We start from the raw sequence: 23,214 nt of genomic DNA, 5'->3' as shown, positions 1-23,214 counted from the left end.
TCTCTATTACGTGTACCGTATCTAGTTTACTAAGCGTAATTAACAGCCGCAATTTTTCAATATTCTTTATACGTTACGTAAATTATGATGTGAAACGTTTCGGTACAGACGTTTCAGCGACGATCGGCAGAGATGGAATTTTTTTTATCTATAAATTCGATCTGTTGGAAACTGAAATTAAATTAGAAGACGTTCGTTTAATCTTCCTTCCACGTTTTGCCGCGGAAAAATGTCTGAAATTCCAAAGCGGAAGGAAAATGGCCAGAGAAGAACGTGAATGCGGCTTTGAAGCTACTGCTCGAAAATAAAATGACCCAGAAACAGGCCGCTAAGGCTTTCAATGCTCTAAACACGACGTATGCGAAGGCTGCGCGCACGTCGAATGCACCTACCAAGAAAATATTAATTACTTTACTTGCGGTAAATGTAAAAATCAAATTTGAACAAAGCTGTGTGTTCTAATATCTAAATGTCTTTTCTTTAACGTTACGAATCTATTAATTAAATAATCGCTCAGTACTGGACGACGATCTTTTGTTTCCTACAAATTACGACATTTTTACTCCTGCAAGTTATCAATTTTTATCGCCGAATTTCACAAAATTAATTTCTCTCCTTTTATCAAGATCCTAGGAACTCGTTTCTCGAATTGCGTTCTTTACCGACTCCCAAACCCAAGATTTAACAAAATGATTCAGAGCGGTCGATACTGCACGACTATGTATTTCTAATAAGCTAAAGTTCCAAATGACGCATTATTTAAATCGATTTAGAAAATGTGTTGCGCGAGTTACTCGAGAATCGCAACTCCAAACCGGTTAATATTATTTCAACTTTGCCTTGTATATTAATTCGCAAGAAAGCGTGTACCTAGCTACGAGCACAGTCAAAGGGATTATGTTGCAAACTTGCAATAGATATTCTATCGTCGTTGTTTCTACGCCATACGAGGTGAGATTAGAAATTTTTGTTTGAAAAACTATGGTAAATATAGCAAAGGCTCCTTTGACGTCCTTCGTACTCTTCTACATCAGAGACTCGAAAGTGGCAGCGGATAAACGAAGTTGGTAAAATGTACCGCAAAATGCAAAATGTGTCGACTAGTTGCAAAGTAGACTCAATCAGGCGATCGCGGTGATTTTGACGAGGAAAATTGGATGATGGTACAAATAGAAAAGAGAAACAACTTAAATTCAAGAAAAATATTCCTTGCGTCGGAAATGAAAGAACGCTCGGTCGGATGAAATCTTCGAGCTTTCTTCATCCCCTAAGCCCTAAAACATTTCTCATGTCAGTTCGCAATTCTGTTCTATAATTCTCCTTGTAAAATCCATGTCATTCGAAACTATAAATCCATCAACGCCAATATTCAGGATATTGATTCCAGAACACCTTGGACGGATCTTGAATACGTTCTAGCGAGTTTAGATAGGCATTGCGACAGGGAAAAACGTTGTACGTGTTCGATCACAGTGCTATCTGGTTCCCGCGATTGAATAATGGCTGGAATAGCAGACGTTCTCGGCGGACCATACATCTACATTTGTACGTCTACAATTGTATTACGTCTTCGTTACCATTGTTGATTAATACCCATCGATGCCAAAAGATAATACAGCGCACGTATAGTAACTGCGATGTTTAATTCAAACGAACGTCGCAGAACTTAATTTCATCGGACGTTTAGAACTATGACTTTCTGTATATTCTGGCTTGGCAACTAAGTGGTTGCGGATTTTGCCAATACCACCTAATGACAAAATCCGCAACCACTTAGTTGCCAACCCAATATATTCCTGCTCTGTGCACTTGCCATGCAGTTACCTAAGGACATAAGACTTAAATCTCTGAGTAATGTAATTGAAATTTTTGTTACGCGATCTAATGATATATTCGCAGATTCTTTGCTTCTAGGTAACGTGGTATCTTGTAATCCTAGAACGAAGCACGTTCGCGAGACTAACAGTTCTTCGTAGTTAACGTGAGAATAAACAGTATGTGCATAAGGTGCCGAAGTAGTTGGTCGACCCAGCACGCAAAGTAACGGAATAATTCACCATGTGGCTGACACTTTCCAGGTATCTCATATCCGTCTGAGAGGGCCAAAAACGTCGGACGAACGCAGAGCGTCGTGTCGAGTCGGCGCCGTGTAGAAGACGCGCGACGTCGCGTCGCTTTGCCGCGAAATATTATAGGAGCGTGTCATTTCCGTGCGCTGATTGGAAATTGTCAGGCCGCGGAACCATCTTTGCTTCATTGGTTGTACGGATATTAGCCGGTAGTAGGACCGTGCACCGCCACGAAAACTTTTTGATTGCGTTTCAGACGATGCCGAAAACCGGCCGTTACATATTCCGAGCATTGTTAATTATTAAACGGCGCTACGCTGTTGGCCGTGTGTGCGTGTGTAGGTTGTGGCTTCGAACAACAACGTCCTAGCCTCGTTGACGGCCTGTTCGTTGTGTTTTGCCGATAATAATATGCACTGCTGACAGGGATATTTAGTAGATTATCGCGAACGAGACAGCTCGACAGCGGAATAGGCGGCGAAATAACTTTAGGCGAGATCTTCTGCATGAATATTGTATAGGGTTAACGATGAAGCGAGTTTAACAGATACAATGGGATGCATGCTACTTGCACGGGAATGAATATCTGGTCATAACCGACGAGAATAAGTCGCGTTTCGAGAACAAAAATTTAACGAATCCAACAGAAACGAGTATATCTCATTTCGATAACATCGCTCGAAGATACAGGATGGCCCGTAAATCGCGAACGAATTTATTTTATTTTTTCTTTTTTTTTTGGAATTATTATCAAATTTCTGGAAATTTATTACGGGAAAATTCAGCGCAAATCGTGCAATTTTATTTTCGATATCGTCAGGCTCGAGAGATATGTTTGAAAAAAGAATAATTTCGCGTAACGGCCCGTTAAACTGAACATTTCCGAACTTTATTTTCTTGAAAATGAAGCGACGAGCGAAAAAATTGTACTCTACATTTTCCACTTATCTTTACACGTAAAACAACCTCCTATCGATTATTCGGTACTACCCACTCTGAAATTGCTCACGTTCGAGTATATTTGACAAATTTGGAAACTCGATTTTCTCGTAAACTAAGCCTCAAATGAGAAAATTGTACTGCATATTTTGTTCTTATTCTTCCACAAGGAATCGCCTCGTGCCCGCTTCTACGTGTTACTCGGCCACCCTCAAAATATATACATATACCGTTCTGTTGGTTTCTGTCGTCAAAATTGACAAGAACGGAAATGCGAATTAATCGACTTGCTTCGATAACGAGAATGATATCGCGTCGTAACAAGTCAGACGGGTAATTAATTATTCCTCCAAAGCAATGCTAGTTGAATAGATAAATTCACATCGCTGGATAGAATTTAGAACGCGACTGCATAGAAATTGAACGCTAGAACGAGAACGCTATATACCTAAACAAACGGCTTTCGAATTTATCCGATCGCTTCGAACGCGTCGATCAAGCGGCATATACCGAATGAAACAAACCTGCTTTAGACGGAAGCAAATTTAGAATGGTGAATTTTCGATCCAGCCTACCGCTACACCATTCGAGGATAGGGCTTGCGGGTATCCGCTTCATGGACGTCCGACTCATATATTTTACGGCGAGCCGCAGTAACTAACAATTCCTAGTTTGCGGGCCGCCGCTATATTTTCGTCAGCTCATTCCCCCGGGGTACTTGGGAACCGCCGATTTATTGCCGCGCCCCTATACGCTTTCCCTTCGCGCCGCCGCGCCGCACCGTCGGGATACTCCAGATTCTTAGTCAATAGTCAAACATAAAAGCGAATAGCGATTAGAACGCGATCCCATTCTGTCGAAGGTAGCAAATTTTCTATTATTAACTCTCGCGAAATTTTTTCGTTATTTTACATAATGAGAAAGAATTTCAGGATCGTTAAGATTAACGAGAGTATAACAACGCGAAATGACGACTCGAGACGTACATTTGTTACGTACGAGAATAAGAACAACGTATTCGAATTTCAATGAAATTGCAAATGTCGAGAGGAGAAGCGATCGGTTTGGAATGGAGCGATCTGCGTGCGCTTTTGTACGTTTTACGATGCTTCGACTTTTTTAACCAGTTAGCTGTTCCTGACGAGTAAAATCGTCACGAAGAAACAACGATGTTCTGCGTTATGACGAGCATACTCGTCGTGCGTAGAAAGTAGTTAGAATTTGCTGTTTAAATTGCAATTTTGGCGAACACTAGAATATGGTCGTAAATTTTAAGACCTTTCGAATATTTGAAGGCCCAGACGAAATAAGACGAACGAATAGAAAATATAAATGATAGTTATTTTTAAAGAAACTGTATATAGCGTGAACAAAGCAGTTGTTCTCTGCTTTGTAACACATTTTGGGTACTCGTTCCTCAAAGAGGTCGCGACAGCCGACTGGTTAAACTTCAATTAGATCGTAACACGTGCATTTTGGATTGCAGGAATTGCAAACTGTCGTAATATCAATTTGCCAAAATAATCACGAAGAACAGCGGTTATTTTCTCTAACAACTATGAAGAATCGCAGTGAGCGAAAATATCGATTTCGGTTCCGGTTCCGGTCCCACTGCCGCTCTGAAATATTCCTATCGCTTTGTATTCCCATCGGTTATGGTAGTTTCTTTTCCATATAGAAAACTTGTACCTGCGAGTCCGTAACAACGGTCCAATCAAACTTTTTAATTCTTTCGAGGCGATAAATGGACGAAATAAAGTATAGTATAAAGCGTTAAACGTAGTTGATAATTATCGCGCAGATATATCGAACATTCGACAGGCGCATGAGGCGAATAGCAGGGCCACCTCGCGGGATGATAATGGCTATCAGAATTCCGAGGACGTGCCATTAGGTAAATTGTGAAATGCCGTGGATCGCGATTCATGGACGACTCGTGCAGTCGTGCCACGTTCGAATTCTCATGAGCGTGGCCAAGTTCCCAACCGAGAAACTTGCCAGTCGACTCGATTAAACTGCAAGTACACGATCGGTGCCAAAGCTAATTCTCGTCGTCCGCCTGTTTCTACTTTCTAATCAGTGACTTTCAATCAAATATAATTAACCCCGCTAAATTTAATAATTCGATCTTGTTCCCAAATGAAAATGTCATAAATGTCGCGAAATACATAGCGTTGACGGTAATACGTATTGACGTAGGTTCTGCAAAATGGAAAATCCGATGAGCTATAATGATATCAAAACTTAACTTCGTAATTCCGTGGAGAACTAGCAGACTATTGAATAATCCAATGTAGAATCAGATTCTTGTCACTGAAACTTCGCCAGAATTACATACTGCGAGCTTTAAACGATGCTGCTCTTTTTTTTAGCAAAATCGGATGGAAATGTTGAATTTATAAGATTCGGTCGAATCGTAGATTTCTTAGATTTCCAAATTTTATTATATTTAAAGGAACTTTACCGTAAGACCGTAATCATACGAGAAGATATTATGGTAGAGTGGATGTTGATTTTTGTCTGAGGTTTAGTCTTTTAATTTGCGAACGAAGCGTAAAATTGCGTAAAAACTTAGGCTCGCATCGTCGGTTAAACGAGCGAACATCGGTATGATCTGCGATTTCAACGTTTTCTTGAAACATACAATTTGATTGAATTATTGAAAGCCGAGAAAACGTCTGTAAAATAGCCGCCGTCGTTCATCGTCGTATTTCCTCTTTTTCTGCATAAAACATTAAAATAATAAACATCTAGGACACTCGCAATTCAGCCGCGTAATAAAACGCACGTAGCCACTATGTTGACGCGGTGAGCTGACGTGTTCGCAAAAACAACGTGGCTTTTGTGCTTTCCGGGCTGACCAAAATTGAATTTACACTGGCTCGAGTCACGGTGACATACGACAGCGTGTACGCTTCTCCTCGCTGAACATGACAGAGTTCTTCTGCACCAGCTATAATCTGGCATCGACGCAAAGCTAGAGACAATACAAGCTTGGACATGGTTCGTTCGTCATCAGAGTGGAGAACGATTTCGCTGCACGTTTCCGCTCAGTTTTATTATTGTTCGCGAGCTGTTCGCCAGGGAATACGAAATAATTATACGGATCCTTTGATGTGCGCTTTCCGCGTGGCTTTCATTTCAGTCTTCCGTGTTTCGTCAGATTTGATTCCACGGTTTGTTGATCCCTCTGTCAATGTCACTGAAATATTATGAAATCTTTCAACAATGTGGACACGTACGTGCATTCCTACATGTACGTGTATTCGGAGAAATTGCAGGATAAGATTTCGTTGTTTAAAAATGACGCGGGATCCGACACTTACTTCGTCTCATTTTGCTGAGCCGATCGATGATTTCGAAATGGTCGGTTCAAGGCAGACGATAAGCCTCCCGAAATCATGTTTCATTTGATAGACGAACCAACGAACAAACGGTAAATTAAAGAAAGAATCGGCCTCGAAATAAATATAGAAAAATAAAAGTTCGCTGCATCGGATAAGCGAACGTACATGATACAGTGCGAACAACGGACAGTGGACTTGCATAAGAAACGGACAGTACGCATCGATATTTAATTCTTAAGCTATACATACGAAGTAGCGGTCATGATGAAGTTTATTTATAAAGCGGAAGCTTTGGACGATAGCGGCCACGTTAAGCTCTTTGGCCGGATAAACTTTCCAGACTCCTGCATCGCCATCGATTGTGGCCCAGAGCCAAGACCTCCTTATCCTACATAATATTTTACGAGCATGGACTTTGTTTTGTACCCAGAAGGCCCGGAGGATCCGCCAGTTGCGAATGAATAGGGAAAGGAGAGTGAAACGTACACTTTTTTATTTATAGCCGTCTACAATCGGAACTTAACCGAAGGTAATACGATTCTACATGGATGATCAAACGTGGCTCACTTTTTATTTCAAAGATGGTGATTCGTATCGTACGGCAGGACAACGATGTACACCTTTTTGCTATATCAAATTTTTGCGAACCGCCATCCACTGTTCTTCGCTTGTTGCGCTTGCACGCAGTCAACGGGTGAAAGTAGAAGCGATTAAAATGACACGTAGAATTTTGCGAAATTGAAAAGTGCTCAAACGCTCGTTTTTCCTATCGAAACGCGATGGACGTACGAGATACATCGATCAGTATGAAGATTTTTAATCAACCTGCGAGAAAAACGTTGCGCGCGTGCAGCGTTGGTTTATCGTTGCCGGGCTTCCTTTCGTTACGTATCGTGCGACTGCGCTTGCAATTCACAAGAGCTTTTTGGTTTTACATATTCCGAATAAATATCGTGTTGTTTCGATTAATGGAATTGCACGTTTACACGTTACAGATCGAAATGAACGATCGTTCCGATGATCATTTCCGTCGTTCGATCGCAGATGTGTGCGATTAAACGCGATACACGTGCCTCTATTTGAGAAAGACGTGCCGCAAGATTAAATGTCGCAATGCGCGGCTGACAGTTCGTTAATTAACTCGCGACGAACAAGATCACCTTGCCAGAACGGCGGCAAGATAATGGAGTTAAATCGAGAAATCTGTCGTCAGTCGATATACGTATGTATACCTTGGGTCATTAAATGCGACTGTCTGCCGGTTTAATTCGTGTAATTTCGCTAATAACATTCCACGGCAAACATCTGGTTACATGTATCACGGAGTAACAATTGCCTTTACGAAAGTTTCTCGTCGAACACGACGTGATGAGAAATAACGAAATACAAATTATTATATCGCAAAGATGAAAAATTTCAAAAGATAGACACGCGAATGGTAATGATATCTATTTGAAGAATGAGAAAATTAACAATAACATGTACATACATATATTGTAACATATATACAATATTGCTACGACATGTAAAATTTATTACAACATATGTAATAGGTATAAACGTTATTTGCTTGTAAGAACAGACACACGCACAGACAAAATTGACTGAAAATACCGATGACACGGCGTATGCTATTCCATGGGTCTCGAACGTGTTTAATACGTAACATTGTAGCAAGAATTCAGTCGTTTAAATCCGTTAAATGGCACATGAGTATGTATAGAGTATAATTAATTGCCGAATAAAATTTTCTGTTACTTTATCGATCACCGACAAGTTCCTCGGACTTTTTCGTTATCTTTTCACACATCGCTATTATCACCTCGTTGCTAATCGGCAAGATAGAAGAATATTGTTCTCGGAAAATCCATTCGGTTTTACCGCACTTTTACTTGATTCATTCAGCTCTACTCAACGCTCAGAAAACTTATAAACATATAGCTTACGTAAGATAAACTTCTGAATGTAAAGCTGGAAACTAAATAAATTTACAGTTTACGGGCATTTACAAATACTTACATATATATGCGGTAGCCTGCATGAAGGTTCCGCTTGGAAAATCAACGTAAAAACGGCATAAAATACTGATTGAGAGTATTGTGAGAGAAATCGGAAGCAACGCAACAAATATAGAACCTAATTGTGATGCAATTGCGAAACTAGCCGACTTGATTTAATCGCAAAGGTACAGGTTGAAGGTGTTGGCAGGCAACATTTCTGGTTTAATCTCATTATAATTTCGACGCCGCGCCGGCGCTTTGTGCGGTACGGCACGGTGTGGTACAGTAGAGCGTGGCGTGGTACGACGTGCCGTGGTGCCGGCGTTCCAAAGTGTCCTCCTTAGTGTATGACCAAAGTTTTCGCGCCCGAAGAATCGATATAAGACGGACAAGGCGAAGCCAATAGCGCCGGGTACAAGACGAAGAGCTCGGTTATTCGGTACGTCACGATTAATCGCTTCGGTTGCCCCCGGTATAATTAAATTAAACTTCTCAAGAATTTCACTTAGCCCCCGAAGACGAAGGTCCAATGTGTTACCGGTTCCTATAACGAGAGTCCGCTTGTCCAGAGGAACTTGGAACGTGCATCAAGCGGACCCCACTTGTCTTCCCATGAAATCATCTAGCTGTTCTTTACCCTCCGTCCTTCTATTTCTTCTTCCTGCTTCCTACCGCCACGGTTCCTTAAAGAGGGGAATATTAATGGACCGGAGATGAAATATATCAAACACGTATATCTTCCAAGTAATATAGAAACTCAAAGGTAAATGACTAACGTTGCTTGAATCGTTGAACCGTTAATTTCACGATGCGTATCGCTCGTGTCGTACACGCGTACTCGTGTGCATATCGAAACGGTAACTGAGTGTCAGAAACTTCGTTATTAACTCTGATAATAAGGACTCTGCGTTTAAATTCGTTTTTCGTATGACGTTAATTTTTTTTTTTAATATCTAGGACGTCGATTAGTCGTTGTATAGCGATTAAGTGCGAATACGAACGAACATTAAGTTAAGAGAAGCGACTTGGTTTCGAGGTATCGAGTTATCGAGGATCATAGTTGTTACTGTTATCTCGGTCGTAGAGTTCGAACAGGAAGGAGAGACGCGATGCACTCGATCGCCAATAAGAAAGCGTAGAAACGCGCGAGTATATCTTCGCGTGAAATACGTTCACAGGTTTTACGCGCTGTTAGCATTCGTGTCAGGAAGATGCTCCAACGTGAAACGAGCCACCGGTGCGCGCTGTTTCCCTGGAATTATACGATTGAAGAAAACACTTACTCGCCTGTGAAACGACCCCCGCCCCTCGGTTCAGCTTGCACTCGCGCGTGTCCGCGTTTCTCTGTCCGCTTTTACGAGCAGCCTTTGATGGACTTTCCGTGTGCGTGAAGACGAACAAACGTTTTCCTCTTACGGACAAATCGAACTGTTTATCTTCGATAATGTCGTCGTACTTAACACGGCTGCAACATTTTAAAACGATTGTAAAGTGTCACGAACGATCGCGCAACCGCTAAGCGCAATCTTTCAGAATCTTGTAGATTTTAAATGTCACAAAGCGAAAATCGAAAGCTAACGTTTTCTCGCTTGTGTCTTGTCCGTATCCAAATTCTATCGCACGCGTAATGGTTTCTTTACGACACAGCGCAAATACCACGCCTATCTTCGAACGGTAACATCCGTAGAAAAACGTGCAAGAGACAAAGAACGAGTCATCATACAGGTAACTGCGTAAAATGAATCGTTCGTTCGCATTAGAATAGTTAAACCGAAGAATGAAAATAGCGATACACATTGCACGTACCTGAATTAATGGAACGCAACTGAACGTTCTTAAGGATAGAAGAGCTTTTGCTTATTAAGGCACTTTTATACTGTAGGATTACGTGGAAATTCTTAAACGAACTGATCAAAGTAAAGTGAACAGAAGTTAGGAAAGTTGATAAGATCCGTCAACTTAAATGGGAGAACCTGTTTGCGACGCTATAAGCGATAAAAACAGTCATTTAAAACATTTAACTAAGGTAAGTTCGTGTAACACAACGGTGTTGTTACTCCTCGTCATTCCTCTATCTTGTTAGTTGAAATAACCGACAACAAATAAAATTACACCGAGGTAATTTTTACCTAGAAATTTTCGCGGATAATACTTGCTAAGCTACTTAAGTCGGAGCTCCGCGTCGTTGAAATTTTTTAATTTACATTCCCTACATTTCCGGGATTACTATGTTCCACTCGGCCAGAGTTGGAAACTTTTTCACGTATCGTCAGAAATGAAATATGTACGTTCGCAGATACTGGTATCCCAGTTTTAGAACGTTCGTTCCTAAGTGTTCGTCTAAGGGCAATGTATTCCATTCGCTGGCCAATCTGATTTAACTTTTACTATTGCACGATGAAACCGCAGCAAATTATCGCTCGAATAATCCTTTGACATTATGAAATTCTTCGCCGATTGTGATCGAACGTTACGTGCGTAGAATTCGATCAAAAAGTAATTAGATAAAAATACTGTTTCGTAGGTAGCAAGAAATATATGTATCTATATTTACATATATTTTCAAGCAAACATAGCTACTTTACAAATGAACGATATCATTGTTATCCTTGACTACCTATATAGTATGCTGGATGTATATTATGCTGTAGCAATTACGCACATCAGTTCACATTTATTGCCCTGCAACGCTTTTGCTTACAGTCGAGTCAGACGTCTTGACTTTTGGGGATAACCGTTTCCGTTTATCATACATCAAGAAACTGCTTCTTGCAGTTCTCGTCTATTACTTAACCACTTCGTCGTTATAGTAACTCTACTCGACTACATTATCCTTAAACGGTAATAATTAATCTTTTGGAATTCAATTCTCTTCTGCAGTTTATTTTCCGTATGCGTGATATAACAGTTAATAAAATTTCTCACTGTTCGTACAATAGTTTTGTGTACTCTACGCCTACGTTTTATTTTTTCTTCTTTTTCCTTTTTCATACACATTGTTGAACACGTTTTGTAATGTAACGTGTTCGAGAGCGCCAAATGAAAATCGCTGTTATATAACACGCTTGCAAATATCGCTTTTCTTCTATCTTTTTTCCTTTTTTTTTTTTTTTTTTTTTTTTAGTAATAGAGTTTTACGATAGAGCAACTTTTCAAATTTAGATAAATATCTTTACTTGCAATTTATTCAACTTGAATCCAAATAATAATTACACGCAATTTGATTCGATTAATCCAGTTAGGACATCGCGTTATCCCGTTTTATTAATATAAATCCGGTACAGTTTCCAAACAAGTAACGCTATTTTCTATAATGGAACGAACTGCTTCAAATTCTTATCGTCCATCCAATTTCAATTCATTTCCAAGTCTGTATCATATACATGCACCACGCTGGACATTTAAATCTATTACTACACATTTCTTAGGAAAGGAAAATCTTACTTTAAAATTTACTCGGTATATGTATATTTATCGTGGTTTTTCCAGCAGAACGCTGGAAATGTACGCTCCATATACAACACTATGGTTACACCGTGGAGAATCGACCGAGTTCTCGCCGCTCTGTGACAACTTTGAGGCAACTCTTCAGGCACACCTGTGTATGTACCTATTATACTTCACCCAGTTCATGAAATATTTCGTGTCTACGATGTTGTTCATTCCCCCAGATCTTCTATATGCAATCAATTTGTATTGTTTAACCCAACGATGAAGAACTGTCAACCGTTGATAGTTTAGAATAACAAACAAGCGCTTTAATAATTTATAGTCCGTAACAAGGGACAGAATTCCGATTGGATACGAAAGACTGTACGAATTTATAGATTTCTCAAACGATTTAAAATAATCCGATCCGTTACTCGCTACTGCGACGAAAATGACGACGAGGATCTCGCGAATCGTAGACTACGACGCAACGTAGCAAAGGAGTTACAGAATATATGTATTATAACACGAGGTGATACAATAAAATAGAAGGCAAATAACGATCGTCAAAAGCTGACAGGGATGAACAAAGACGAATGTACATATGCGTCTTCGCATTTCATCGTACGTTATTACAACGCGTTGGCGTGATTTATGACGATACAAATTATTAGATTCAGGCATGACATCCTTTCACGCGAGATCGTTGTTTCTCTTAACGTTTGTTTCAGTTTTTATTGTCACCAAGCCGCATACGTGGCATAGAATAAACCCGATAGTCAATGGTTTCCTCGTGTGCTGCGCTTTGGAGGGTCAGGCGACTCCGAATGTGTGAAATTCTACAATTACGCGAGAACAATGCGATATTCTATCATTATCGATATCGCTCGTCGTAGACAATCTATCATATTGGCGGCAACGGTTTTGAAAAAGAAATAAATATATAGCAAGTATCATCGAGAAGACAGCGGGTAACGAGTAAATGATAAAAATTAAATTTTCCTAAATTATGTATATTCTTTAATACGCGAGGCTTAGGATAATACACAGAAGGTTAAGTAAAACTTTTGTATTTTAGCTTCTAAATGAGCAACTACCTCGAGTACGGTAAACAGTAAAGGCGGGCAAATAAACTCGACTAAGCAACTGCTATCTTGTACAGAAGTGTAACTGAAATGAAAACAAGAGCATCTTCTTAAAGCATGCTCTTTAAGAGTTACAGAACTATACAGTCGTTTGAAAATGTCCGTGTTTTCTTCTGTTATTTTAAACCCAAACATCTACCGTAGAATCGAGGATTTTAGGAAATGAAGCCAAATTTGCTAAGTGAAACTTTGCATGGTGAAACCCTGATGTCGAAAGCGAAGCATAGAATGTATTCGTCGAACGTAATTATAAATACCGTTTGACTGTCATGAAAAATTCGAATCACTGTACAACAAGAAATACGCTACAACGTAACTAGTCGTTAACGTTCTTATGTCTGCCTGTTAATAGCCTTACATGAAACAAGAAGAACAATACTCTACCAGACAATATTAAATCACGATATAGTAATATCTTTATAGATGATATTTCTATATCTATTTGATTCGCTTTCGCTCGTTATTATCTTTTCTTACTGATATTACTACTACGCTGAGAAATCGAATTATGTGTATAAAACTTTATATTGCGCATCATATCTACACACAGGGTGTTTGGCTACAAGTGTCAGGAAATTTAAGGGATGATTCTTGACACCGAAATAAGGCAAAAATCAAGAATAATAAAATTGCGTTTTCGGCTTTGTTGTTTAGTTACTGGCAATTAAAAATACCCCTGCACGCGAGCAAACCCTCCTTACACGAACGAAAGGAGGTCAGCCTAAGCAGTAGGGCGTATATCATATATATGTATACAGTATGCATGGAGATACTAGCATAGCAATTAATAAATTCTTGACACAAGCAGCTTATCAATTCTTAAAGTATATGCAATAGTTTTGCTCCAATTGAAATTTAAGCTTTCGCATGAAATCAAACTTACAAAGAATAAAATAAAAATTAAAGATACATAAAGTTATATTTAATATGTGATTAATCGATTGAGGCGAATCAATTTCGCGTATCACGCAAGCAGTAAGAAATGGTTTTCATTTGAACGGTACACGACATTCAACGTAAAAATGCAAATGCACGTTAAAGATAGGCCACGTTAAAGACGCTCGATGAAAGAGGAAACTAAACGGATAGCGAAATTTTGAAGCGGCCGGTAGCACTTGAAAAACTCGAAGACCGATAGCCAGGTCGTATATCATGCCGATAGCACGGCAAAGGATGCAGAGAAACGAGCCTGGCTCGAACTTGTTGAGCAAATAAAACGCGAAAATGTAGTAAGCCGAGGAGAAATCAGCAATAGAGGTATCAGAAACGTATAGGTGTGTTAGTAACTAGCTTTACAGTGTTATAATATTGGTTCGCTGAATATTACTCGTGCGATCGGCCACATTATTTACGCAACGATAAATCGAAGAAAACACTTGCTTCACGCGCGACATTCGAGTGTCTTTCCGATTCCATTCGATAGCTACGTTCTACCGCGTCTTACGTCTCTCACCTTCCTGTCTCTGGTGACAAAAATCTAACCTTACTTTTATTTTGTTTCTTTTTTCTCTTTAAAATCTCTCACACACATTCCCTACTTCGTGTACGTTCGTATTGATTCCTTACCGTGTTTGCTCGCTAACACCAAGTACGAAAGTATCGACACATTACACGCAAAATTTCATTGTCGCGTTAACGTAATTTCGCGTGTTAGTAAATCATGTTCGAAATTTCTCAAACAATCTACCAGGGTTATCTCTGTTAACTCTTGTATAATTTTCTTTCAATTTAAACACTATCGCTGATATAATAAATGATATATTAAACAATTCGTAATGTAACAATAACAGATCTAATTCTAAGCAATCGACAAGTAACAATTACAAACATCGTTACCTATAGGAAACATACACAACTTGCGTTCGTATATCAAACAAAGCACCGGTTAAGTGGGTATAATTTTTTAATTCTTAATAAAAAGTCGTCGTGTAAAATAAATAAACGATCATCGCGAATATTCCTCTATCTTCGTGGACGACAAGTGTCGAATAATCCTTTCGTCTAACTAACGGTTAATAACCTATAGCCTTTCCTACAGATTTTTCCTAGAAGTAATTTATCATCAGAAAGGATTCTCAACTCAACGGAGGATATCTTGCTCGGTTTAGGTTTCCCCCTCCTTGAAACTCCTGCCTTATCGGAATTACAATTATCAAAGTTAGCCGATGAACTTTTAATTAGAATCCGAATAAAGTCTGAAAGGTCGTGACAAATTGAACGACCGAGCGAGTCGAAATAATCGACGAAAAAGCAGCGACCGAAAAGACTTTGGAAGAAAGGAAAAAAGTGTCGCAGACTGATAAAGCTTGAAAAGTAGAAACTCTTGTTTCCTGAAGGCGGCAAAAGGATCGCGACTACGCTACGCGATACGACGCGACGGGAAGCGCACTTAGAAAATCAACAAGCGTCTGGAATACGAGGAAACGAATGGAATACGAAGGTTAGTTGTATCGTCCTTTGCGAAACCTTTTGTTCTAGCGCGATACAGTCGTTAAAACTATGTAATTTACGCTGCAGCCAACAAAACAATTACGCGTCTCCGTTAGCTGCAAAGTTATACAGTCCTTGTGTAATTTTTCAGTCAGAAAGTGATTAAAGAAATTAGCAGCGTGTTTCCTCGCACGATACACGTTTAGTTTTCGATGAAAGGATTCGTCTTGGCGGAATTGTATGTGACTACAGAGGTGCCAAGTTCGAGTAATTGATCGTCTCTCGTTTCTTGTTTCATTCGTCTTTTTTTTTCTTCCTTTCCTACTAAACGACGTCTTCAGACGGAACGTTTACGCGTACGAGTAGTTTCGAACGAATCCCCGTAATATTCCGTGTTGCGTACAGTTTGTCATCCTTCGTAACGGAGTTTAATGCCACAGTATCTAGCTAGTACTGCTACCGTGAGATCAATATCCCGTAAAGGTAGCTTCCCGGGAGACAGTGTATTTTCATTCTATTGGATCAGCAGTATTTTGGGGTCTGATACAGCTTCCGCCATACGTATGTTAATCTAGGAAAACTGCTGTTCCCAAACGACCAGGCTGTTTTTTTAACCACCGTACCGTGCAACTCGTATTTCCGGCTATCGCAAAAAATTGTATATCCGCCTTTAACTAGAGCAACGTTTAACTAAACGATTATCCCGTATTTGTGATTTTCCAAGTTTAATATCTTTCTATCGCGTCAAGCGTTTCGTCGCTGCTTTCCACAAATTTTATCTTCTAAGTAGTTTCTGACCTCACTTTCTTGTCGGTTCGTATTCGCCCGATCGAATATATCCAAAGAACAACTCGACTGGTTCGTCTATGGTATGAAGTAGAAGAACACAGATGAAAGACGAATGATAGGAAACGAACGAAGACGAAACGCCCGGAGGTAGTTGTCCCAGAATCAATCTTCTACAAGCGAGGGCGCTCTTTCTTAACTGCTAAGGGAGTTCTACTGACACGGAAGCAGAAACTATCGCCTTGGCGACGTCGCCGCGGTAATTGCACGCTTCTCGAACAACGAAGTCTTTCGTAACTGGATTTCTTGGCTCTATTCGTTGTCGAGTTTTACTGCAGTCCGGTTTTTCCTCCAATGTCTCTGTCCCATCGACACTTTGTCTGCCTTTTCGGTTTTAATCGACCATCATTAATATTATCACGTTACTTTGTTACATTAGTATCATTAAGATTGGTAAAAATACGTGTACGCTTTGAACTACCTTGAATATTGGAAGTTTCTTGGAAATTCTAGTTTTTTAATAAGAATATATTGAACCGTAAAATCTAACTGAAGTACATACGTATGTATTACTTTTTGGTATTCATCAGGCAATAATTTACTGTCATATAACACGCTTTCGATATGGCACAGTATGGACTTTTGTGTTGTAGCTATATAGATTACCTGAATTAAGATTTTAATTAAAACCTAGATTTTTAGATCGTGCGAATCAGTACGAACCATTTTTTTGAGTTTTTCAATATTTATTTAGTCACATTCATACATATGATATAAGATGAAGTCGTAGCATAATGAAAAATGAAATAAATTGCTTTGTCATAAAACATAATACCACAGCATTCGGTTATTCATGGGACAATTATCAACGCAATATTACAGTCTAATAAGCAAACTTGATTTTTGTGTATGTATATATTAGAGATAGTAATTTATACTATCCATAGTGTTTTAAATACGAAGAAATAAAATAATTAACAAGTGTTCCTACCCTACTTCGACGTGTATTGAAAGATTAATGTTCAATGGCAACATCTTTCAAATTATTATATGTCTACATATATTAATCAAAATATTAGTCAATAATAAGATTAACGTGTACCAAATAATACTAAATGATTCTTTCCTAGGTCAACATCGTGTTTTAATTATTATCGTTTTTCGATGTATTTCCAAATATTATATAACATTTACATTGGTTTATCTATGAATATAAAATTTATCGAAGGTGGCAATGTGTTTGAATCTAATATATAGTTTGTTTTAAAAATCAAATAAAACTATGTATCAATACGTAACGTTAAATTACTTACTGTACATTATACAGGTTACATGTTTATTTCAAATAAAATATAACTTAATAATTAGAGCAAATAGAAACGATATAGTGAAATTTTAAAATCGATCAGTCAAAGGTTAAAGTAGACAGCTTCCGATAAAAGCATTAGGTTAGTATCAATTGATCCGGATAGGATGGGTCATGGCAGGGCACGCTGCTCGAATAGAAGCATCGGTCCCACAATCCAAAACGCCAACAATACAATTGCAGGAGTCGTACGTAAAGCTAAAGCACTGGACCTTATCATCGCCTAAGACAAAACAAAACCAGTCTTTTACCCACAAAATAAGAAAGATTACGGACCCGTTTACCACCGTCAAGGCCTTCCTCGTGCAGGAGAAAAGGTATATGAAATACTTGAGTACAATCATGGACAAGAATCCCACTTTCGTCGCGCAAATTGATAAGAGCAATAGACCTTATGAACAAATTAATCCAACTCATACAGACTATAGACAGATAGACAGCAATAGATAGACAACAATATAGACAAACCAAGACATCCATGCAGGCGATTCCTGGCTGCCGTAATACGATTCATCCTACGCATATGGCGTGTCGGTGTGGGTCTGGACGATCAAGATGCAAACACCCGCGACACGCGTGTACAAAGTCTACGCATTGTACGCGTTCCGAATCTCCGGAGCATATATCATTGTCCCGAATAAAGTGTGATAGCCGGGCTTTCCCCTTTGACTTTTTAATTACCCAGAGACAAGAGCAGAGAGTTGCAGCAAAGGGCTACAAGCAAACACTCACCTTCCCACAAGGAGAGGGGCAAAGATCAAGAAAAGATGTAAAGCGAATGCCATTCGGAAATAACAAGAAAGATGGTCCGGGAATCCGAGAACGTGTCACTGAACCAAGTTCCTGAAAGTTATAAGCATTAACCACTGACTGATTTTACGACCTCACTATATCGCTCGCACCTTTTATATATATCCTAATTCATCCATTTCGTATCAGAGTTTAGTTTAATACGGACAACATGCAATTTTCAATAGAGAATTTCTGAAAAATGTATAACTTATTTAATAATGATGGTATTTTTAGCTCATAATCAAATTATAATACTTGGTTACATTTGTATAAAATATCATATGGTTGAATTACTAATAACAGTCGCATAGGATAGTAATTTGAAATAGTTAAATGAAACTGTACCTTATTTATTATCTAAGATAATCTAATAATTCATACAGTCTTCATATAATCTTCAGTTGTCATCGCCATCGTCGTCGTCATCCGATATATACTTTTTAGTGACCCTTTTCCTCCGGCCTCCTCTACCTTCGCCCTTCCTTCCTTTCAACTTGATTCTCATTCTAACAGTGGAATCTGCGTCAGACCCTTCTTCGCCTTCACCTTATAAAATTTCATGCATATAAAATCGTTTTATTATGATTTTTAACATGTTTTATTAAATTACAATAATAAGGGAAGTACCTTTGTCATCCATGTCGGAATTATTGCCTTCCTCTTCGATACGTTGACGCGCATTCGTAAATACAGATTGTAAAACAATGGAATCTTCGTGTATGAGAGAAGCTTCTTCATTATAAATTTGTGCGTTTTTACACAACTGCATAAAGTCTTTCTCAAGATCGTCAAAATCGGCATACTGTAAAAACAAGTATAAAAAAAATTAATTTACCAATTAAAAAATAAATAACTGCAATGATCTTAAAATAAAGGAACAAGTAAAAGCTCTATAATTGCTCGCAAAGATCGTAACTTTAATTTTAACTGCTCATGTTTTATCCCTACCAGTACTATAATATGCCAGCGGCTTTCCTTTCAAGATCCGTGCCGTCTTCATATTGGTGAAACGACATTAATGCAACGACGAAATTTCTTTTCTTTTTTTTCAATTTTTTAACGCGTTACAAAGATTTTTTTAATTAAAATGAGATAAAACACGATAATATTACTATAAAATTTGGTTATGACAATTTGGCTTACTGGTCTTTCTTCTCCTTTTGCTGTCCTTCTCTACGTGCATCATTGTCGGCAACATATGTATAAAGAATTTGAAGAGTTGTGTCCACGTTTCGTTAACTACTCCCCAGTGGTTCCCACTCTCGAGCTCTTATAGAGCCTTTACTATATACAACAAAAATATTTTATATTTACCTTTCCTTCTTCAATCTTTTGAAGTAATTTATTGATAGTTAATGGTTTTTTAATAATTTCGTAATAATCCGGCAATTCTCTTCTGGATGGTAATTTCATAAATGGTTCGCTAAGGAGCCTGCCATCTGTACTATCAGTGTAATTAACAACTACCATAAGCAACTTTTTCATAGCTCGTTTCATTTTCGGGTCAATTGAAGATCCTGTTCCTCTTCGCTTCTTTGGCATAGGCTCGTCGTCTTCCTCGCCTTTCTTCTTCCGTTTTCGTGTTTTCTTCTTCTTCTTATCGTCTTCCTCTTCCTCTTCGTACTCAGCTCCATCGTCATCGATTGCTTTCAGCCATTCTTTTTCAGTCAAACTGTCAGTATAATCAACTTCCTTCCGTTGTCTTGAACCTCGTCCAAGGAATCTATCCTCATCTTCTTCGTACGTCCACCTTTCAACCTCATCATCATCTTTTACTAACCAATCGGGTAATTCAGCTTCCTCCAATAGTCGGGACTTTCTGTTTGGACCCAGCTTTGCTTCTTCCCTTCTTCGTTCTAAATCTAACTTTTGAAATATTTCAAATTCACCTTCCGTCCGTGCAATCATTTGATTAACCGTTTCATCGTCCGGTACTTCATTTTCTTCTTCATCTTCAGCATCATCTTGATGCAAAATGCTTTGTAAGAATTGTTGCCGTTCAGAACCAGTCGACTTTTGATCGAACATTCCCGCTTGTATAACCTTTTCATCCATGTTCAATTTGTATCTAGCTGCAGCCAATATTCTTTCTTCGACCGAATTAACCGTCATTAATCTAAGTACACGTACTTCATTCTTTTGTCCAATTCTATGTGCTCTATCTTGTGCTTGCAAGTCCTGATGCGGATTCCAATCAGAGTCAAAAATAATAACGGTATCCGCAGCTTGCAAATTTAATCCAAGGCCACCAGCACGTGTCGATAACAAAAATAAGAAATATTCGGAACCAGGATCGTTGAATTTCTTGAGTAAGTCTCCTCTATCTTCAGCTTTCGTAGTTCCATCTAATCGCAAATACATAAATCCTCTCCAACTTAAGTAATCTTCCATAATAGTCATTAGCTGTGTCATTTGACAGAATAATAGTACTCTGTGATTTGTCGCTTTTAATTTCGGAAGAATACGATCCAGCAATTCAAATTTTCCAGAGGCACGATACAAGTCGGGACCAGTAATCACACCAGATCCTTGCGTACCTACATGCTCGCAGTATTTTTCTTCAATAGCTTGGAACATGAATGGATGATTGCATAATTTTCTCAATTGCACAATGGTGTTCATTAAAGCTTTAGCGCCTCCTTTGCCCTGTTTTCCCTTTTCTGAACCATCAGTTAGCAATACACCTTTACTCTGCATGTGTTTATAAAGAACCTTTTGCAGTCCAGACATATCGCATTTGATTATGTATTCAACTTTATCAGGTAACTGTGATTCAACTTCTTTCTTTAGACGTCTCAGTAAGAAAGGACGTAATACTTTATGTAATCGGCGAATAATAAGAATAGTTTCTTCTTCATTTAATTCTACCTTTTCACCAGTGGTTGCGAATGGAGCATTGAACCATTGTTCGAAAGTACTACAAGATTTAAAGATTGAAGGAAGTAGAAAATTTAATAATGCCCACAATTCAGGCAATTTATTTTGCAATGGTGTCCCTGTCAGTAGAAGCCGATGAGGAGCCAGATAATGTGTATTTAATACTTGAGTTAGTTTACAGTGATGATTTTTCATTCTATGTCCTTCGTCGATAATCATATATTTCCACTGCAATTTTGCTAAAACGCCCTTATCTTTAATAACATATTCATAAGTAGTAAGCAAAACATTAAATTTAGTGGCTCTCATTTGAGATTGAATGGCTCTTCTGCCAGCTGGTGAACCTTTATACGAAACAACTACAACACTAGGAGCCCATTTCTCAAATTCCAATACCCAATTCGACAAAGTTCTAAAAAAAAGTATTAAAAGTTACATTTAAATATTACAGATGTAATTTTAATTATTTACATTTTTATTATTTTAGAAAATTTCATAGAAGTAATACGTACGATAAAGGAACAATTATAAGAAATGGCCCGTTTACTTTTTTTTTCTCCATAAGATAAGTCACCAAAGCTATTGTTTGAATAGTTTTGCCAAGACCCATTTCATCCGCAAGAATACCATTGAGATTATTGTTAAATAATGACACCAGCCATTCCAAACCCTAAAATTAACAGAAGTTTTACAATGCATATTGTAAGAACAGTTTTTGATGCAAGACATGTTAATATCAAACCTTGATTTGATATTCTTTCAATTTTCCATTGACCATGATAGATGCCTGTTCTGTTACTACCTCGTGCACAGTGTGTGCAATACTGTAATACGTTTGTTCTTCCGTTTTGTATTCATCATCCTCTACTTTGGCTTTATGTATAGTCTTTTTAACCTTTTCTTCTTCTGAATCGCCAGTAGATTTTTCTTTATTTTCCCCTTTTTCTTCACCTTCATTTTCTTCTTCCTCTTCATCTTCATCATCTTCACTTTCGGATTCAATTGGTTCCCATCCTGGATGAGATTCTAAGAATTGTGAAAGTTGACTCATTAGCGGTGCTTCTTCGCCAGTTAATGTGCGACCAGTAGCTGTCTCAATCACTCCAACACGAGTATCTTCATTAGCATTTCCATCTTCACCTCCTTCGCCATCTTGCAACTTCTTCTTTTTCTATTTCAGTGATAGTACAAAATACATTAAATTAAGTACTTATTAAATTAAGTAGAAAGTGATAAAGATATTTATACCTTTTTACGCTTTTGTTCTTCCACTTGCTTCCTTTTTTGTTCTATCTTGTGTTGTTTTACCATTTCAGTAAGATTACTGATATATTCATCTGTCTGTGACAACAGAAACGCTAACCGTTTATCTTTCTTTTGGTCAATCAGTTTTCTGTAACCTTCTTCGTCTTCCGCCATAAGACGTCTCATACGTTCTTTCTCAATACGCTCCTGTTCTTTCTTCTGTTCTCTTTCAGCATTTGCATGATAATTTAGAACAGCTTTGTTGAGTCTTGCCAATTTGGCCACATTGTTTCGATGAAATTCTTTAAAATCTTTACCATGTTGAAGTACAGAACTAAGAAACTCCTTTTAAAATAGAAATGAAAATTACAAACTATTTCTTCATTTCATAATAATTTTAGCAAAAACTTAGAAATCTAATTACTTGATGTTTTTGCCTTCGTTTACGTTCAGCTTCCAATTTTTGTTGCTTTTCGAGTTTTTCTGTAGCTCTGGCTTCCCTAAGTCCTTGTCTTTTCGTACGCTTGTAGGCCTTTACATTCACTGCAGTTTCTAAGGTAGTATCTTTTCGGGTACATGCTAAAATCTGTAAACGACAATAGCTATAACTAAAAAGAAGCTATAGTAACGGAATGATACTATTTATTTATTTATTTATTTATTTGCTATTTATTATAATTCTTGCCTTTCCGTATAGGATGGCTTCTAACATACGTCATATTCATACATACATTCTAAACTTTCATTTTAACCCTTTGCGGACGAGTGTTGGCAAATAGCCTCCTAAGT

At 38.3% G+C, this 23,214-nt stretch overlaps 1 protein-coding gene and 1 long non-coding RNA gene across 12 annotated transcripts in view; one reads left to right on the top strand and one right to left on the bottom strand.

Moving 5' to 3' along the window:
- LOC126924657 (ATP-dependent helicase brm-like) overlaps positions 1-23,214 on the bottom strand; it is a 44,566-nt gene that overhangs the window by 13,460 nt on the left and 7,892 nt on the right. For 7 of the 11 annotated variants that reach the window (XM_050739349.1, XM_050739346.1, XM_050739351.1 and 4 more), the window contains 7 exons: positions 22,850-23,011; positions 22,429-22,770; positions 21,923-22,351; positions 21,693-21,850; positions 19,618-21,592; positions 18,931-19,105; positions 18,493-18,849 (listed from right to left, as the gene is read on the bottom strand). In XM_050739349.1, the coding sequence (XP_050595306.1) occupies positions 18,701-18,849; positions 18,931-19,105; positions 19,618-21,592; positions 21,693-21,850; positions 21,923-22,351; positions 22,429-22,770; positions 22,850-23,011 (3,390 nt within the window). In that variant the 3' untranslated portion in view covers positions 18,493-18,700. Of the gene's footprint in view, positions 1-16,870; positions 18,850-18,930; positions 19,106-19,617; positions 21,593-21,692; positions 21,851-21,922; positions 22,352-22,428; positions 22,771-22,849; positions 23,012-23,214 lie in introns of those variants that run through there. The other 4 variants (XR_007713622.1, XR_007713624.1, XR_007713621.1 and 1 more) reach the window with 4 other exon arrangements.
- Positions 9,830-12,104, top strand: LOC126924723 (uncharacterized). The gene is made up of 3 exons (XR_007713634.1): positions 9,830-10,080; positions 10,238-10,381; positions 11,848-12,104. It is a non-coding gene; the product is annotated as an uncharacterized LOC126924723 (long non-coding RNA).

This window comes from Bombus affinis, chromosome 15 (assembly GCF_024516045.1).
Source record: "Bombus affinis isolate iyBomAffi1 chromosome 15, iyBomAffi1.2, whole genome shotgun sequence".
Classification (NCBI taxonomy): domain Eukaryota; kingdom Metazoa; phylum Arthropoda; class Insecta; order Hymenoptera; family Apidae; genus Bombus; species Bombus affinis.
Note: the sequence above shows the minus strand (reverse complement) of the source record. Positions and strands in the feature narration are given on the sequence as shown.